This window comes from Equus quagga, chromosome 2, assembly GCF_021613505.1.
Source record: "Equus quagga isolate Etosha38 chromosome 2, UCLA_HA_Equagga_1.0, whole genome shotgun sequence".
In the NCBI taxonomy this organism is placed as follows: Eukaryota; Metazoa; Chordata; class Mammalia; order Perissodactyla; family Equidae; genus Equus; species Equus quagga.
The window spans coordinates 25,302,221-25,320,568 of NC_060268.1; the positions used below are offsets into that span (position 1 = coordinate 25,302,221).

Here is an 18,348-nt window from a genome sequence, read left to right on the forward strand (position 1 = left end):
CTTACAGCTAAACAGGGGAAATCTTCCCTCCCTCACCCCAGATATGTGGCCTATCTCTTAGAAAGGGCACAAAAACCCTGGCCTCAGTTAATCCTATCTGCTTACCTTGGCAAGAAGAATTATTACATGGTGTTGTCAGAGGTGGTTGGGTTCCATTTAGGGCATTTTCCTGAAGGTCTCCCGTAGTAATAGTGCATGGAAATAAATCCTCATCCTAAGGGAGAAGCATGGTTAAGAGAACAGAGGATAAAAGCAAAAAGAAGTAGGAATAATGTAACTGTGGGCATATACTACACACCATCCATCAGATCAGAGAGAGAATAAATATTTTGCTTTCCTAATAAAGAATAATAGATAATAAAGACTATAAAATTTGTACAAAAGGGAAAATACAGTAGTGATGGAAGCCTCAACTCGCTGAGCATCTTTTGCTAAAACCAGTTGCATTCTATTAGAAGCAGTACCTCTATAAATTTTTAAGAAATGGTTTATTATGGAAAGTTTCAAACATATACAAAAGTAGAGTGAATAATATGATGAACTCCCAGGATTCCAGTGCCAGCATGAATGATTATCAACGTTATTTTATCTATATTCCAACCATCCCTCCCTCACCCACTAGATTATTTAAAGCAAATCCAAGACATCATATCATTTAACCCATAAAGACTTCAAAATGAATCTCTAAAGGATAAGGACATAGTAGTAGTATTATTTACCATAACCAGGAGAAATGTGAAATCCTTGTGAGGAAGTGACTATGCCTGCTCAGAGTTTGTCCCTCCCAGAAAAAGAAATGCTGGGTTTTCTCTGGAATCTGCTCTAAATTTTAGACAAAGAGATGGAAGAAAAGTTAAGGGGAAAGAATTATAATCTCATAGCCAGGGATAAAAAAAAAAAGACCAGGAGCTTTTCAAAATGACATTCTGATAAAATAGTTGAAAATTATCTTTTTAGAAAGAAAAGGAGAATCATCTGAAGAAACCAATGTGATTGAACACATTGCTTTTTGATCAGCTTAGAGTTTTAGAAATGTGATATAAGAGATGCTGGGAGGTGATGTAACCAAGACAAAATACAAGAGTGGCCCAGAACTGCGAGGGGAGTGTCCTGAAGGTTCACGCCCGGCAGAAACACGGACCTGAAGAAGCGACTGAGGACAGGAGGCTCTGAGAGGAATGTTCAGAGTGAGAACAGCAAGGACAGGGCTGGATGCTCTGAGGGCAGTTAGTTCTATGATGATAGATGGTGGAGAGAAAGGAGGAGGCCACAGTCCCATTTTTCTTCTAACTTTGCCTGGCAAAAGGATTGCTAACCTAGAAAGGGTGCAACATCTGTTGCCAATTTCCCCCCTTTTTTTCTCCCTGAAGCTCCAGGTCATAGTTGTATATCCTAGTTGTAAGTCCTTCTAGTTCTTCTGTGTGGGATGCCGCCACAGTGTGGCTTGACGAATGGTGTATAGGTTGGCGCCCAGGATCAGAACCTGTGAACCCCAGGCCACTGAAGTGGAGCACGTGAACTTAACCACTATGCCACCAGGTCCGCCTCAAATTTTAATTTTTTATTCAAGTGTAATGTACAAAAGCAACAGTGCACATGTCAGTGTATACCTTGATCAATTTTCACAAACTGAACACATATGTGTAAACAGCATTCACATAAGAAACCAGCCCCCTGGTTTCTCTCAGTCACTCCCTCTTGCCCCCCACACTCACATGAAGGGAAATCACTGTTCTGACTTCTAGAAGCATGCATTAGTTTTGCCTATTTTTATGTAAATGGATATTAAAGGGTATGTACTCTTTTGTGTCTGGCTTTTTCACTTAGTATGTTTATGAAGTTCATCCATCTTTTTATCTGTAGTGGTAGATGGTCCATTCTTACTGCTGTTTAGTATTCCATGGTATTTGTTTAGCCACTCCACTATTGACTGGCATTTGGGTTGTTTCCAATTTTTGACTGTGACAGTGGTATAGCTATGGACATTTCAGTATATTTACTAATTTTATTTGAAGCATTTGATGGCATCATTAGATTGCTAGAGCAGAGGTATGTGTATACAGCTTTCAGAGAGGTTCTTGGCAAGCTCTCATGACCTTGTTGACAAGGTGGAAAAAGGTGGACTAGATAAAAGAATAGTTTGATGGATTCTTCGTTGATGTTGTGGAATAATTAGGCATAGAGGAAGGTCTATCGTGGTAGACTACAGGGCTCTGCCTATGCTAGTCAACGTTTTTATCAGTGACTTCAGTGAAAACTGAGGAGGTAGGCTAATCAACTTTGCAGATTCCACAAAATCGAAGGCATTTGAACTAACTGATAAAATTAAGGGGAAAAGTCCATTTCTAGTAGGTGGGAATGATGCTTAAAAATTCACAGAGGAAGGTTACTAGGAATAAATGTAAAGTCCCATATTTGGGATTTAAAAAAAATCACTTTTATGGGCCCAAAAAGGGCTAGAGGGAAAAGCTGGTCAGTTGAGGTTGGGAAAGAAAGGAGTTGTAGTTGACAATGAATTAAAACTGAGACTCTGTAGTCTGCAACAATGTCTGGAGTTTTCTGTGTGGGTGTCATGTTTCCAGTGGGACACTGACAAAGTGAAGTAAGTGCAGAGGAGAGAACTGGGATAGTGAGTGTGGTCTGGAAGCCACATTTATCACACAAGAGGTTGAAGAAACTTTCAGGTTTTTAGCCTGAAAGAGGGAAAGGATGTTAATCCTTAATGAGAAGAAGGGTCATTATGTGGAAGAGGGTTGAGCTGGATTCTGGGTGGCTCCAGAGGAGAGGTCTAGGACTACTGGGTAAAAGTTGCAAGGAAGAAGCTGTTGGCTTAGTGGAAGGAAGAGCTATTGATCTCTTTATTTTTTATTTTTTGAGGAAGATTAGCCCTGAGCTGACTGCAGCCAATCCTCTTTTCGCTGAGGAAGACTGGCCCTGAGCTATCATCTGTGCCCATCTTCCCCTACTTTATATGTGGGACGCCTACCACAGCATGGCATGCCAAGTGGTGCCATGTCCACACCCAGGATCTGAACCAGTGAACCCCGGGCCGCTGAAGCAGAATGTGTGCACTTAATCGCTGTGCCACTGGGCCGGCCCCTATTGATCTCTTTAAAAATGGAATGAGTTGTCTAATAAAGTATCGAGGTGTTACACTCTCTGGGAATTTGAAGCAGAAAATGGATTAAATAGTGGCCTAAGTTTTGTGTGTTACATTTTATGTATTTAAAACTAATGGTGCTGGGAGAATTGTAGGTTTACCATTCTTTTTCAGGGACTGTTTAGTTTGAGCATCTGAACTAAATCTGGGCGTCTGATCCTGAGTGGGCTGCAGGCTTTGTTCTGTTCTGAATCAACCTAGGTGATGCTCTCCTGGCTTTTGGTTCTACAGCTGACGCTGGGCCTTAGGGCTAGAACTAGCCTCCTGCTCCAGGGGAGCCCATATAGGCTGGGTTTGATGATCCATTCAGGGGCGTCTCTTTAGATGATTATAGGAGTGACTTGTTCACAGCTTCTCCTTCCTCCAAAGCAGGGGTCAAAGCAGGAATGGAGTTGCACCTGAGTCAAGGGTCCAAGGTGACTTCAGGCCATCTTCCTGTGGACTTGGCCCAGTGTTAGGTGGGGATTGAATTGCACCTAGACATAGGAGGGTAGGGCATCTCTGTCCTTGAGGGTAACTTGCAGTTGCCTCCATATCATTCTACCCCCATAAACCCCTCCTGTCCCTGCCTCTGAAGCAGGAGGTTGGGCTGCACTTCAAGAACAGTGCACTTGGCTGGGCTCTGGGGCCTCCGGTCAGCTGTATCCGCTGGGCATGGGGACAAAGAGCCCAGTCAGCACTGCTGCCTGCCATACCCATTTCCTGCTCCCACGGCCAAGAGGCCCTGGAGAAAGCTGGGCTCTGGGGAAGGTGAGGGCCAGCTCTCTTCAGGCAGTTCCTCTGGGCCCTGGTTTATTTTCATAGGATTCCCTTCTTCTTTCAAACAGAACCCTCTGTGCTCAACAAAGAGAGCAGACCAGGGCAAGATGGTGGGTCAGTGGGGGAGGGGAAATACTGGTGGGCAAAAGGAGGGATACAAATGGGTAGACATGAGAGTAGAGAAGCAGTAGGGATTAAAATGTAAATAATCCATGTATTTTCATTTCAGAATTTGTTGTTGTAAAGCATGATGAGTTGGCTTTTCCCCGTCCACATCCCTGGACAGAGCTGAGAACAGAACCTTGTGGCACACGCTGCAGCCTGACAATAAACCACAAGCAGTCCCTTGAGCCCACCCCAGTTTGGTGTTGTGACCCGTGGTTGCCCTGAGGGCTAACCATGAATTTTAATTAGGGGTCCCATTCCCTTGTGAATATGGCAGAATTAGGAGTCCCTGGTGTTTCTAGTTGCGAAGGCAGCTTGTGTTACATTTGTAAGCCAGCAGCAGGCTCGAGGGTAGAGGTGGAAGGGAAGTGGCCTGAGGGCTGCTGAGTGGCTGGAGGCAGAAGGCCAGTGGGGAGACAAGGCTGGGTGACTGGCTGAAGGGCATCAACACATCTGAAAGATTGTGGAGGGCGAGATACAAGCACTTTGGCCATTTTGTGGGGTGCTTGTGGAGACTGCCCACTTGTGTCTTTAATGATTAACTTAGCACTGGGGAGGCCTGGAGTTAGGGTGCATTTTTGCCCAGCCCTGTAGTAAGGTTCGTGTTTATTGTCTTGTGTGTTAGGCAGAAAGGCAAATGTTTGTATGGGACAGGAATGCCCTGTTTCTGAAAGAACAGAAAAGAACTTGGGCAGCAAGTAGACTAGGAGAGGCTTAAGTGAGGGGGAGAGAGAGACAGAAGATGGGACAGCCATTCTGAGTAGACAGGGAGTACTTCCTGACTGTGCTGGTGGCCTGAAGCAGGCAAGCCCAGCACTGGGCCTCACTCTGCCCTGGTCAGGCAGGCTGACTCTGACCTTGCCTTTGGAGCCCTCCAGTTGCTGAGCTGGGAAGGAGAGAGCAGTGAAGCGATTCACTGCCGCAGTGGGGAAGGTGTGGGGTGGGTGCCTCCCTGCCTGTTTAAGAGGTTGCTGGGGGATTGAGGAACATTCTGCTGAGTTTCAGAATTGTTTCTTTTGACTTTCTTCCCCACCACATCCTGGGGCTGTTGGTCAACCTCACAGCATGTGTGGGCTTCCCTTCTTGAATTTCTTCTTCTGAAGTAGCTGATTGTAACTTTTTTGGGGGTGATGGCTTTCTCTGAGATTCTGATGAAAGTTATGGAGGTTTTTCTTACAAAAATGAATATACTTTGGACACATGTACATAACACTTTGCAAAGAATTTCAGGCATTGTGGAAGTCCTAGGTTAAGAATCCTGGCCCTAAGGGCGATCTGTGACCTTTACTGTAGCTCGGCCAGGTGAAGGAATGGCCTCCACCCTGGGGTAGAAGGACTGGAGGAATGTTTGCAGCTCTTACTTTTGCGTTGGGTAGTCGGGAAAAACGTCCTGTCCCCATTTTATAGGAACCTCGGCTCCAAGAATCTTTCCAAGCACGAAAACAAGCAGCTGAGCTGGCAGGCAGTAGCAGGAAGTCTGGCACCTATCCTAATCCTTGGCCACACGTCCTGACCTGCTGGCCCAGACATTGGATAAGTCACAACAGGACTCGTCAAGGTTACCACAGTGTCAGAGTGCTGGGTCCCTGGAGCCCATCACAGTGGGTAGGGGGTGGAGAGACCATGACTTTTCAGAGCCAGCAGCCGGAACACATCATTAATCCTGTACGGATACCGGTTGCCTGCCCCTGCTGTGAGCATTTTGTATGTAAGCAAGTCCACAGTCACTTTGTTTTGTGTCTCCTGTCTAAGTGCTGAGGGCGTGTGTGTGTTTCTGTTTGTGCTTGGTGCTATGTACACAGCTGCTCAGCAAGTGCCTTTGAATGATGGTGGCATCGACATTCTGGGCAGAGGTTTCCATTGTAGAACAGGTCAGAGCCCAGACACTTCTGTCTTTGGCCAAAGGGTCTATTTTGGTGACTGCTACTGGAAAAATTGCTTGGGAATCTACGGCCCTCTGGATGGTAGGGTCAGTCACCAATCGGTATTATTTTTCTTGCAGGTCTCTTAACCTTCATTAACTGTGCCTATGTCAAGTGGGGAACCCTGGTACAAGATATTTTCACCTATGCTAAAGTATTGGCTCTGATCGCCATCATCATCGCAGGCATTGTTAGACTTGGCCAGGGTAAGAAATAATATTAATAGCAACTAATACTTGTTAAGTATTTTCTATGAGCCACACTCCTCTAAGTGCCTTTTGTGCACGATATCATTTGGTAGGTACTATTATTATTCCGATTTCATAGATGAGGAAACTGAGGCTGCAGAATTATCTCGCTTAAGTCCCTAGCTAGTAAGTAGTGGAGCTGAAATTTGTACCCAGGCAGACTGACCCCAAAGCCTGTCCTTTAACTTCTATGCATGCTGTCTCCCAGAGGAGGCTGATCTCGGCAAAAGAGCTGACAGTCATGCCCTGGAAGCCAGCTTTTGCAGATTGTTGAGCCCAAGACTGTGGTTATGATTATTCTCCCCTTGGGAGTGGGCAAGGGCAGAAATGAGCTCCTTGTACCCACTCATCTCCAGGTTCCAGGTATGAACCCCTACCCGACAACCACTCTGCTGACCTGGGCTTGCTGCGTCCTGCCCTTCCTCTGCCCTGTATCAGCTCTGTCTGGTGATAGAAAGGGGGCAGGAGTCGGCAGCTTACAGGGCAGGACAGGACTGCTTCACCCTGTTCTCCAGCCTCTCTGCTCCTAGAAGACCACCCCGGGCCTTCCCATCAAGATCCCTGTGATGCACCCTGCATTCCGGCCCATTGCTGTAGGCATTTCTCTTCTGTTCCCTGTCCTTCACCAGTACCCTTGCTGCCAAAGGTGGTCTAAGCCACTTACCTGCTTCAGTGCTGTATTCTTCTGCTCCTTTACTGGATTCCCTTGAAGTTGGGAGGTAGGCCACTAATCCTTCTGCCTTTCCATGTTCTCTGGGATCCAGGAACCTCAACTCACTTTGAGAATTCCTTTGAGGGCTCCTCATTTGCAGTGGGTGACATTGCCCTGGGACTGTACTCAGCTCTGTTCTCCTACTCGGGCTGGGACACCCTCAACTATGTCACTGAAGAGATCAAGAATCCTGAGAGGTAGGTACCTCACCATCAACTTTCCATGGCAATAATGATAGCTATCATTTATTGAGCTCCTTCTGTGTGTCAGACAGCATACCCCAATCGCCGAGGTAGATTTTTATCAGCTCCATTTTAATAGATTGGAGGCCTGAGGCCCAGAGAAGTAGCTTGTCCATGATTGTGGTAACAGAGCTGAGATGTGAACTTTCTTGTGTATGTTTTAAAAAGAATTTTTTTTTTTTGAGGAAGATTAGCCCTGAGGTAACTGCAGCCAATCCTCCTCTTTTTGCTGAGGAAGACTGGCCCTGAGCTAACATCCCTGCCCATCTTCCTCCACTTTACATGTGGAACGCCTACCACAGCATGGCTTGCCAAGTGGTGCCATGTCCGCACCCAGGATCCAAACTGGTGAACCCCGGGCTGCCGAAACGGAACGTGCGCACCCAACCGCTGTGCCACCGGGCTGGCCCCTAAAAAGAAATTTAAAAAAAAATCCCTTTGCACATTTATTCCTTCATGCATTAATTAAAGCAGGTTGTACCATGTGCTCACGTATACTGCTTTATAGATTTTCCTTGATAGATCTTTCATCCACTCTCATCCCCACATGGATAACTTAAGGTCAGAGATTCCTAGAAACCTTCCCGTTTCTCTTCTGATCCCTTCCTTGTTTCTCAGACTCATACTGATGTAGTGGTATTGTTTCTGTCAGTCAAGGGTATTGCCCCACCATTGTTACTCTAAATTACCCTGTAGTCATGCAGAGAGAAAAGAGCGCTGCATAGGGAGTCAAGGGCCTGGAGCCTGTCTTTCCACTAGTTGGATGATCATTAGGGAGTCTCCACCATCTCCGCCTGCTTCCTTATCTGTAATTGAGGGGGTTGAAATATGTGATCTCTAGAGACTTTCCTGGCTCTAAAATTCAATGATTCTGGGAACTAAGATTTACCAGGGAGTGGAATTTCTCTAAATTTTTAGGTCAAAAGAATAATAATAAACTCCTTTTGGCTTTGAGAAACAAAGTACACGTCCAGTGTTGCAACCCTGGGAGCACATAACAGAAGCAGGATGGAGGCCTGGGTGGTGCTTCCACCTACTGGACAGAAGCTGAATGACTCCAGAGTATTTGCCTCTTCCCTTCTTTTCTTTCCCTCCACCCCACCCTCCCCCACACTGTGAAAAATGTTTATAGAGACCGTGGCTTTATTGGGCTACAGGGACCTTGAGAGGTCTTTGCATCTTTCTCTTGGCCACTGGTTAGGCTGGCACCCAGGGTTCTCAAACTGAGTAAGGGGTGAGGTGGACACCTTTCCCAAGTTGCTTGTTTAGATATACACACTGCGCTTCCTACCGAGGGTCTATCTTATTCTCTGGTGATGTTAGATTTCACAATTTGCCTCCATAATTTCTTCTTCTATTTCTCAACCTTAAGACAAATGTTCTGATGTTGACAATCTTAGAGAAGGAATCCTGACACCAAGAGACCTTTGGATGTAAAAAACAAAACCAAAACCCTCCCATCTTCCTGTACTATTATTTTGCTGTAGACATAGTTCTTTGTTAATCCTTTTATTCCTCCTGCATAGCCCTTTCTCTGATTGTGATATTCCTTTCCCTTGATGCTCTTTAGTTCTTAACAGTTCAGAGTTTAAGCCACTATCCTAGGCAACTTCAAAGGCAAAGACACTGGAGAAATGCCACAGGAGACCCCAGCCCTGGTGGGACAGAGTCTAAGGATCAAAGGCAACATGGGGATGTGACTGTATGATTAATGTATCTATTATTCTTTTTGGTTGTAGGAATCTGCCCCTCTCCATCGGCATTTCCATGCCCATTGTCACCATCATCTACATCTTGACCAACGTGGCCTATTACACCGTGCTAGACATGAGGGACATCCTGGCCAGTGATGCTGTTGCTGTGGTAAAGGATTTTCACTAGCAGAAGGCTGAGGGTGTGTGTGTCGGCTTCTGGGTGTATTACAGCTCTTCAAAGTCCCAGAAGGGGGTAGTCCTTGAAAGAGTTTACTTAGGATACTGGGCTTGCAAAAAGGTCCTGTTACCCTCATTGTGGAAGGGGGTTGGGTTCCTAGTAGTGGGTATCTGGGGGCATGCCTGTCCATGCCTTTCATCTCTTTTAGGTCCTGGTAATGACTCTTTTCCATTCCTTTCCCTTAGACTTTTGCGGACCAGATTTTTGGAATATTCAACTGGACAATTCCACTGGCAGTTGCATTGTCCTGCTTTGGTGGCCTCAATGCCTCCATTGTGGCTGCTTCTAGGTACGAGTGGCATCTTTTCCTAGGGGGTGTTGTGAAGAACTGTGGCAGGAAAGGAGAGGGCTTCCAGGGCTCAGATGTTAGTCACTGTGCTCCCCAGATGATATTCACAACCTCTTTGCTCGTTTCCATTAGCAGCCTCTAGTTCTTACTAATCTCAATTTGAACTCCATTCCATATTATTCAAACTCTTCTGGAGGAGGGGATGGCAGAGAGGGCTGTGTGGCACATGAGCCAGGCCACACCTAACATCCCACAAGTTTCTCAGCCTCTCCTTTCTTCCTCCCAATAGACTTTTCTTTGTGGGCTCAAGAGAAGGCCATCTCCCTGACGCCATCTGCATGATTCAGGTTGAGCGGTTCACACCGGTGCCAGCTCTGCTTTTCAATGTAAGTGATCTCAAGGATGGGGCTGAAAGCCAGATTGTGGGGGCAACTTGAGTAACAGTAGATGCAACTGTTCTAGCTTCCTGAAAGTTCTAAGAGATTCTAAAAGAAAAACTAGTGACGGAACAGCCATTGTGGGCAAGGCACTGTGCTAACTGCTGCGGTGGTTCCTGAGAGAGAACCCATCTTCTCTAAGGAATGGTAACCTCCTTTGGTCTAGGATGAGGTATAAGTACATGGGATACACTGTAATGACTGCCATGAGAGAGTGATGGAGTGTTTAATGGAAGAAATGATCACTTCCATGGGGGTAGAGGGTGAATGAGGAAAGACTTCTTGGAGAAAGTGCATTTGAAAGTGGATTTTTAAGGTTAGGGCTGCAAACGGTAGAGATGGGTTTTAGGTCAAGAGAAACAGCATCACAAAGTTCTGAGATAAGGCAGTGTGGAATTTGCTAGTAGGAGATAAAAGCTGGAAATGCAGCTTGGAGCCCTTATGGGGAGGCTCTTAGGCAAAAAATTTTTGAGCAACTGTTTTGAGCTGTGCTTTACAGAGTTAACTTGGCAAAGGTTTGAAGAATGGGCTGAAAAATCAATTGAGAGGCTACTGACTTAACAGAAAAGGAATGAGGTATTGAAACTCGGGAGCTAAAGGAGGGGGGACAGAAAAGGACAGATAGACAGATGTTGAGGACTTAAGAAGGGGATGGATTTGTGGGAGATAAAGGGGGAAAAGTGCCTTGGGTAACACGCTGAGCAGAGCTCACCTGCGCTTGTGCTTACAGGGTATCATGGCACTGATCTACTTGTGTGTGGAGGACATCTTCCAGCTCATTAACTATTACAGCTTCAGCTACTGGTTCTTTGTGGGGCTCTCTATTGTGGGTCAGCTTTATCTGCGCTGGAAGGAGCCAGATCGACCTCGTCCCCTCAAGGTAACTCACCTCCACCCTACCTCTGCTCCGTCTGCTCCAGGGGATTCTTACAAGACAGTTTATTCAGAAACCTTTACCTAGGACTTGGTGGTGGTAGTGTTGAGATGAAGGGATGGAAAGAAGGCTCAGCGCGCTGATCTTCACAGGTGGGGTGATTTTGGCTGTCAGTCCAGAGCTGTCTAACCTCCAGCCGTTTTCTCTGTGCTCTTAGCTCAGCCTTCTCTTCCCCATTGTCTTCTGCCTCTGCACCATCTTCCTGGTGGCTGTTCCACTTTACAGTGATACCATCAACTCCCTCATCGGCATTGGCATTGCCCTCTCAGGCTTGCCCTTTTACTTCCTCATTGTCAGAGTGCCAGAACACAAACGACCTCGTTGCCTCCGAAGGATTGTGGGTAAGCCCTGGATCTTCAAGTTGGCTCAGCTATTGTACAGCCTACTTCCCCCTCCCCCCACTTTTTTCTCAAATCTAGTCTCCCAAGTGACTTGCCATAGCCCCTTCCTGTTGTTAACCCTGAGGCTTAACTGAACTGTCCCCTCAGGCTCAGCCCCATTCAGTGCCACTGGAACTCAGCCCAGCTGAACTTTTCTCAGTTTTGACTCAAAGTTCTCTTTATAGCATCCACCACATGGTACCTCCAGGTCCTATGTTTGTCAGTTGCTGCAGAGATGGATTTGGAAGATGGAGGAGAGATGCCCAAACAACAAGATCCCAAGTCTAACTAAATACCTCCTGGAATCCTGAGCTGTGGAAAGCAGGGGCCTCTTTCTCCTACTGGCTGGAGCCAAGGAAGCTGAAAAGGAAAGCTCACTTCTTTGAAGGCACCTTTCCAGAAGTCTGGTCTAGGCAGCTTCAACAACTTTGAACTTGCTTTTTGAGAGATGGAAAGTAATTTATTTGTTTTGCTACATATTGTTCCAGATTTTTTTAAAGGGACAATAAAGCAGACTATGGTGGGGAGCATGTCAGGTGTGGGCTTGGTTGTTCTAATAGCACATTCCCATGTGTTAAGATATTCACTCACCTCTGGATGTGCCTACCCACTCCTCTTTTCCTTTAAAAGGGCCAATAATGCTCCAAACTTCCGTCTCCTTTAGAGAGACATGAAACTGTCACAGGTGTTGGACAATAAAAGGATTATGTTCCTAAGCTTTGAGTGGCTTCATTTTATATAGTATCTCTGGGACAGCTTCTATTAACCTGGTAGGAAGACGAAAAACAATCTTATGCTTGAAAGTATCCAAGTATTTCTTCCCTCTTAAGCCAGTAGCTGAAGGCTGATGCAACCAATCTCTACCCAAGAGAACACCTAAACCGCTACAGCAAAATGTTAGGGCATTAGATAAAAAGTGTACCAACTTCCATTCTTTTAAATTACTACTAAGAATCTACTACTTGAAGGATATTTTATAGGTAATCTTGGGGTAAACAAATGTGGTTATTCTATTTAGATACAATCTGAATTTAGGAGGCACACCTCTATGACTGCAATGCAAATGTGGATGGAACACATCTATGCAATGGGGCCTAAGCTCTTAATGCCATGGATACACCACTGCAAAACTTGCTAAGAGCATGGTCCAGCAAGAGCAATCACCACTCAACCTACTCCTCATTTTTCTGAAGCACACAATCCATTTCCCTGTTTAATAAGTATCAGGAAGCAGCATGTAGTACAGAAGTTTACTAACTCTAGATGGGAAGATCACTTGGCTTCCCAGTGCTTTTTACACTTAGGTCTAAGAGTCTGCAGTGGAATCCACTTTTAAAAAGGAACATTTCCACGTCCCACGGTTTCTAGGTCTGGGGCAAGGACCCAGTGTCAACTCTTGTTGTGAGGTTGAGTCTTTGAAGAGAGAGAGAGTTCCTGCCAGTAAGACCAGGGAACAGAATTCAGCCAAGCGTGTCACGCCAGGGCTGCTTTGACTTTGGTTTGGTGCTGCTGCTGTTAGGGGTGTTGGGAGGGTGATTCTTGCCAGGCTGTACCAGGGGGTTGTGGGTAAAGGTCTGTCGTAAGGGACCTGAGGGAAGAGGAGAAAACAAATCTAGATGAACAAAGGGAAGGAAGAAACAAATGACAGAACTTAGCCTGAAAGGGTTATTTACCCCTGGCTGCTAGCTCCAGGTGATTCTGCATGCGTCGCTCCCGCTCTTGTAGCTGATGTGCCATTTCAGCATTCTTCCAGCCTGTGTAAAGAGTAAGACAGTCAGTCCTGTACCTGTTTTTAGGTCACTGTCCCCTGGTCCTGTTTCGCAGAGGACAGGCCCTTACCTCTTTTGAAGCTCTTGAAGAAGCCTTCCCGTGGAAGTAATTTGTCAGAGTCATGCACAACACGCTGGGGGATTTTAAGCACAGTGCGTACAGCTGGGATCCGGAGGCAAGCCACCTGGCCCAGGGAGAACATATTGGAGGAGAGCCAATACATGAACACCGCCTGGAGAGAAGGAAGAGAAGGTCCTCAGAAGCTGCATCCCTGGTCAGCTCGCTGGGAGATGGGTAGGCCAGTGGAAGGACTTGGAGCCAGCCCCTAAGCCACTACCTACCGAGGGGAAATGGATAGTTATGGGCAGGACTGCCAGGGGCATCAATCTGATAACATTTCTCATCCACTGAACATCAGAACTTTGCATACCAGTCTCAGCACCTAACTGCCAAAAAAAAAAAAAAAAAAGCAGAGGGACAATAGCAAAAGCAGGTCAATTTTAGTGAATCTGACTCAAATTTCTTACCTATCAACTCTATTTCTCCAGGAAGTGAAGAATGACCATTCGGCGCAACTACTTTACCCCCGCTCCCCATTGTGCAGGCCTGGCACTTGGCCAACCCGGGCTTACCTCAAGGACACCCCACATTGTAGCAGTGACTACCAGTGGTAATACGTAGGTGGGGTCAGATAGGGTGAGATCTTGGAACCACCAGAGGCCACCTGTCTGCAGGCTGGGCACAGGAAGGTTGGCCATTTCTCTCAAAGCAATGAAGAAGGAGATGAAGATCGGGGCCTATTACACAGGATAAACAGTGTCAGGACCCTTTAGCAGAGGGGACGCTTTCATTTTCCTATACATGGTATTGAAAACCATGTATAATATCACTACCACCTGGTTTTTTTGGGGATCTAGGGCATGGCAACACAGAGGAGGAAATTCGATTGGTTCAGGATGGAATAAATGGGAAATGCTTTTGCTTACCTGAGTCAGAGGTAGAATGAGAGGTCTAAAGAGTTTAACATCATGCTTTTTCTGGTAAAGTGTCATCTCCGAGGAGGCCTTGTAAACTGTGAAGTGATGGGAAGTTAATGGTTAGGCTGACAAGTTATGTTGGTGGAGGTGACCATCCTCATCGCCTGGCCCATGAAATTTCTAACTGACCCCAGCCAGTCAGTGGAAACATTTGGCCCAAGAAGCAGGTAAATCTTTAGAACTTGCCCAACTGCAGCAACTCCTGATTTAGGTTGTTTGTTTCCCTCAGCAGAATGTCAGGAAAAGTGCAAATGTGGTCCTCTCCCACGCTCATTCTGCAACTGACTCACACTCAGCATGGTCTCCTGCCAACTTGGCCTCTCTGATCCGAGTGGAAAACTTCTGGATCTCTGGCAGGTGGTTGTGGATCTTGGCTGCCTCTCGTTGGCCCTTCACGATGAGAGGAAACACCAGGCAGCGGGCAAGGACTGTACCTGGAAAACACATACTAGGACTGGAGTGAAGTGAAAGCAGTTCTGCAGCCAGGCTGAGGGTGTCTAGGTCCTCACTGAAAGGGTCTGTCTTATTCTAGTCTTTTCCACACTGTGATTCATGCCCAAGGGGCCCAAAACAAAGGGCAGGGGTATGACTTAGTTCCTTCAAGGCTCTGCTTTGACATCACTAAAGTTCTGGCATTAACTTCTCTAAGCACATGACCAGGAATCCTGTTTGTTTCCTCGAACAAAACGGTGACAGAGGACACTTTTCTAATCAATAGTTTCTAAACTTTCTATTATCAATGGGACTCATTCCCGCGCCCTCCCCAACTCTAAGTGTAGTACCAATATACATAACAGATGAAGTCAAGCTGCCCTGGCTGAGGGGGTAATCTGGCTATAGGCTGTTCAAGCTCTGGCCTTTGCTTTTCTCAGAGGCACCTTTATAGAACTCTGCAGCTCCCAAGAATGAGGCTTGAAAGCCACTGTCCTAGAAATCCATGGAGCTGGAGGTAATCTGGTGGCGTACTGCTTTAGCTCCTTCCTATTTCTTTTCTTACACTTCCTATTTCCTGATCATTCCAGCAAATATTTAGTTTATGGTATCTGTAGACAAACAAGTGGGTCTGGGCTGAGAAGAGACTGGGGGAGACACAGACTTAGGCTTTATCAACAGTATGAGGGATGATGTGGAGCGGAAAGAGAAGGAAGCTACGGACAGAACCCAGAATAGCAGGACTAAAGGGGCAGGCAGAGTATTGGGCAATGGAGATGGGAAGGTGTGGTCAGGAAGAAAATCAGGAAAGACTCACAACAGCCAAGGGATAGACTTCAAGGTCTAAAGAGCCTAATATAGAAAAGTCAGGTATAAAAAGAAAAGTGGATTTAGCAATGATGTCACTGGCAGTTAGAATGAGGTTGTATTAGTATAAGTCAGATTGTTGAGGATCAAAGAGTAAAAAGAAAGAAGCCCACTGGATGCAGAATACTCTTTTAAATAACAGCTATGAAAGGAAGGAGAGAGAGAGAGGGTAGTAGTTAAAGGTGAACTAAGGATGAAGGAAAGCAACTTTCCTCCAAGAAACACATGGTATGCTTGAGCATGTTTCTATGTTCAGAGTAGGGCAGTAAGGAGGGAGAAGCTGAGGACACAGGTGAGAGAAAGGATGATCACTGGAGCAAGGTGGAGGACGAAACAGAATTTAAAGCCTAGTGACAGCCTACAAGAGGGGCAGTGTGAGTGTCTTCCCCATTTTGGGGTTTAAGTGCCTGACGCGGCCTTCTACTCTCCTAGACCAGGGCAGCCTCTTCACTGTTAACGACGTCCCCTCACTTGAACTCTATGCTCACATTCAAACATCTATACGTCTTGAATCCCAAATGATCTAGTGGTTTTATACTGCTCTTTAGGAAATATAAGTAGAGTACATCTAACTATCGTGAGCCTCTATCCCCCTCATTTGAATCATCTACTTTTCTGACCCCTGAACTTCCGCAACTGTTTCCTCGATCCACTCCCAGCACCGCTATCTTTAGAGTTCCATCTCTAAGTCCCCGTCTCCTCTACCCTTATCCAGGAGGTATTCCCCTTACATGCAGCAATGGCTCCCCACCAAGGTAAGCCGAGGTTAACATGCATAAATTCTAGTAAGTTCTGGATCAGTCCCACTGGGGTGTATGACCCCAGCCCCAGTTCAGCGAAGCTCTGTTCTGCAGCAGCTTGAACTACATCTGCAGTCTCTCCAGAAGCCACCTCAGTCACCGCTGGAGGGGAGGGAGTTGCAGGAATGACTGGAGGAACCTGAACCTGTGCAAAAGGAAGCCATGTGTAATATTCAGTAGGAGGGACGTACAGAAATCAAGGGTCCCCTTATGATAACCAAAACGGGGTTGTTCTCTTTGACTCCTACTTTTTCTCCCAAGTTAATCTACAGTGTCCACAGAATTCAAAGCTTAAAAAAAGACATTTTACTTTCCCTTCTATGCAGGAAAATAAGTTACTTAATGTAAGATTTCATGACTTCCCTTTACGCTGGGAAGTTTATTTCCTGTATCAGCGTTTTCTAAACTTCAGTCATCTGAGCATCACTGGCACAATTTTGTACATACCGAAACTATTATACTTACAATTTTTCTTTAGAACTTAGTTTTTAAAACCTAAATAGCTACTTGGTCACATCCTCATACATATTAATATCTATGAAATCATGCATATGACATGCAGGTTGTAATTTTTCTCATACACACACACCTGGAATCATTTCCTATGACCATCGGTGGCTTACCACCACTGCAAACAGTGCCTTGTATGGAAGGTAAATCTCTCCTGCTGTACTCAATCATTTTCCCAACTGATGTAAAAAGTCTATCCCAAGCAGAGATACCACCATTCCGGGGGGCTGTGTGGACTGTGGACAAGAACTCTGCCCCACATTGCCCTTCCCTCTGGTCATAACAAAATAAAAACAAATTAACCAAGAAGCGCCACTCCTAAAGCTGCAGGGACCAAACGCCTCTTACCTGGGCTTCTGCGAACCAGACGGCAGAGGTACTGAGGCCACGGGGGCCGGAGGCCGCGAGGAGGACATAGTGCGGGCGCCCGCAGCACCGGCCGGCGGGGAACAGGAGCCCAGCGGTCAGCGGTCTCCGGGGCCACTGCGACGGCCCTGCGACGCGGTGGAACTGAAAGGAGGATGGAACCTTTTACCGGGAGCAGAAGTCGCCCATGATGCTCGCCCCCCAGGAAGAAGGCAGCCCACTACCGCAGAGGACACTGCTACTTTCCGCGCTGGCCCGAAGGCATGCAGCTGGCGATCCCGGATCTCAGCTACCGCAGCCCCACCCCGGGGACCAGAGGTCGAGGCCGAGGTTTCCTTGGCAGCGGTGACACTTGTTTTCGGGAAGAGACAACTGCATGGGGCCGCTGAGCCTGCGGGGTCGAGGACGAAACCCTCTCGCGTCCTCAGGAGACCCGAGGTCACGAGAAGCAGGTGCCGGTGAGCAGGTCAGCGTCTTCGCATGCCCCCAGCTGGAGTTGTCCCTAGCTCGGGTCACAGGGACAGGGCAGTTTGCCGGCGCTGAGACCCGGGGCATCCTTACCTGACGCTGCGGCCGTAGCAGGCGCAGAAGCTCCCGGCGTCCGCACATCAATACCACCGCCATTTTGCCCGGAAGAGGACTTGCTTTCGCGCCTGCGCACTCAGAACTGCAGTCCCGCGGGAGGAGGCCCTTTTGGAAACGGGCATGAAGCCAGAGCTGTCGCCAAGATCAGGTGGTAAAGGAGACTGGGGCTTGGCGGCCATATTTGAAGTGGGTAGGAAGACGCAAAGGGTCGCATTAAGGAGAACGCACAGGGAGTGTTTTCAGGAGGTTGAAGTTAAGACCAAGTAAGCGGCGGTAGTGAGTGGCTGCATAATCCTGGAGAGTTTTCCTCGGTTCTCTAAAGGTGCTATTCTCGTCTGTTTTGGTGAGTTAAAAAATAGCCTCCGGACAGTCTTCACTGTGCGTAGCGTGGGTTTTTTCTGTCCAGTGATACTCGATTCTTATTACTAGATAATACTGTAATCGCAGATCCAGTGAAGGTTAAGGGTAGTCTACAGTCTGACAGAAATTGAGGAAAGGCAGCTTCTAGGAAAAATTTCCTTCCCAAATAAAAAGACAAGACTTAAAGAGGAGACTCTACTTCTCCCTTTTCTCTTCCTTAAGTGGAGTTCTGTGAGGAGCATCTTGTGACCATGAGGGGGACATGTCTAAAGATGAAAAGCTAACAGGCTGAAGATGTATAGAAAGATAGAAAAACCCTGAATACTTGATTCATTGGACTGCTGCACCAAACTTGAAACCACCTCTCTCTAGACTTTGTTGTGTAAGATAATTAAAGATCTTTATCATCTAGACTCTGACTGTTATTTGGGTGTTCTGTTT

The 18,348-nt window shown here is 46.6% G+C and overlaps 2 protein-coding genes across 7 annotated transcripts in view; one reads left to right on the forward strand and one right to left on the reverse strand.

The window, feature by feature from the left end:
• Positions 1 to 11,896, forward strand: part of SLC7A7 (solute carrier family 7 member 7) — a 34,044-nt gene extending 22,148 nt beyond the window's left edge. For all 6 annotated transcript variants that reach the window (XM_046654116.1, XM_046654113.1, XM_046654115.1 and 3 more), the window contains 8 exons: positions 6,087 to 6,212; positions 7,019 to 7,163; positions 8,948 to 9,071; positions 9,326 to 9,429; positions 9,719 to 9,815; positions 10,597 to 10,746; positions 10,958 to 11,141; positions 11,366 to 11,896. In XM_046654116.1, the coding sequence (XP_046510072.1) occupies positions 6,087 to 6,212; positions 7,019 to 7,163; positions 8,948 to 9,071; positions 9,326 to 9,429; positions 9,719 to 9,815; positions 10,597 to 10,746; positions 10,958 to 11,141; positions 11,366 to 11,472 (1,037 nt within the window). In that variant the 3' untranslated portion in view covers positions 11,473 to 11,896. The remainder of the gene's footprint in view (positions 1 to 6,086; positions 6,213 to 7,018; positions 7,164 to 8,947; positions 9,072 to 9,325; positions 9,430 to 9,718; positions 9,816 to 10,596; positions 10,747 to 10,957; positions 11,142 to 11,365) is intronic.
• A 520-nt stretch (positions 11,897 to 12,416) lies between these two features.
• OXA1L (OXA1L mitochondrial inner membrane protein) lies at positions 12,417 to 17,627 on the reverse strand. The gene is made up of 10 exons (XM_046654119.1): positions 17,524 to 17,627; positions 16,945 to 17,106; positions 16,018 to 16,231; positions 14,278 to 14,421; positions 13,937 to 14,022; positions 13,583 to 13,747; positions 13,292 to 13,396; positions 13,020 to 13,182; positions 12,854 to 12,934; positions 12,417 to 12,768 (listed from the first exon to the last, which is right to left on the reverse strand). The coding sequence occupies exons 1-10, from the start codon at positions 17,584 to 17,586 to the stop codon at positions 12,641 to 12,643; spliced, it is 1,311 nt and encodes a 436-aa protein (XP_046510075.1). The 5' UTR covers positions 17,587 to 17,627; the 3' UTR covers positions 12,417 to 12,640.
• Positions 17,628 to 18,348: the final 721 nt, after the last annotated feature.

Coding starts and splice junctions, on each gene's coding strand:
- OXA1L (XM_046654119.1), bottom strand. CDS start 17,586: ATGGCGGTGGTATTGATGTGCGGACGCCGGGAGCTTCTGCGCCTGCTA. Junction 16,232..16,944: donor TCTGGTTCGCAGAAGCCCAG/GTAAGAGGCGTT, acceptor CCTTTTGCACAG/GTTCAGGTTCCTCCAGTCAT. Junction 12,769..12,853: donor CCTGGAGCTAGCAGCCAGGG/GTAAATAACCCT, acceptor CTCTTCCCTCAG/GTCCCTTACGACAGACCTTT.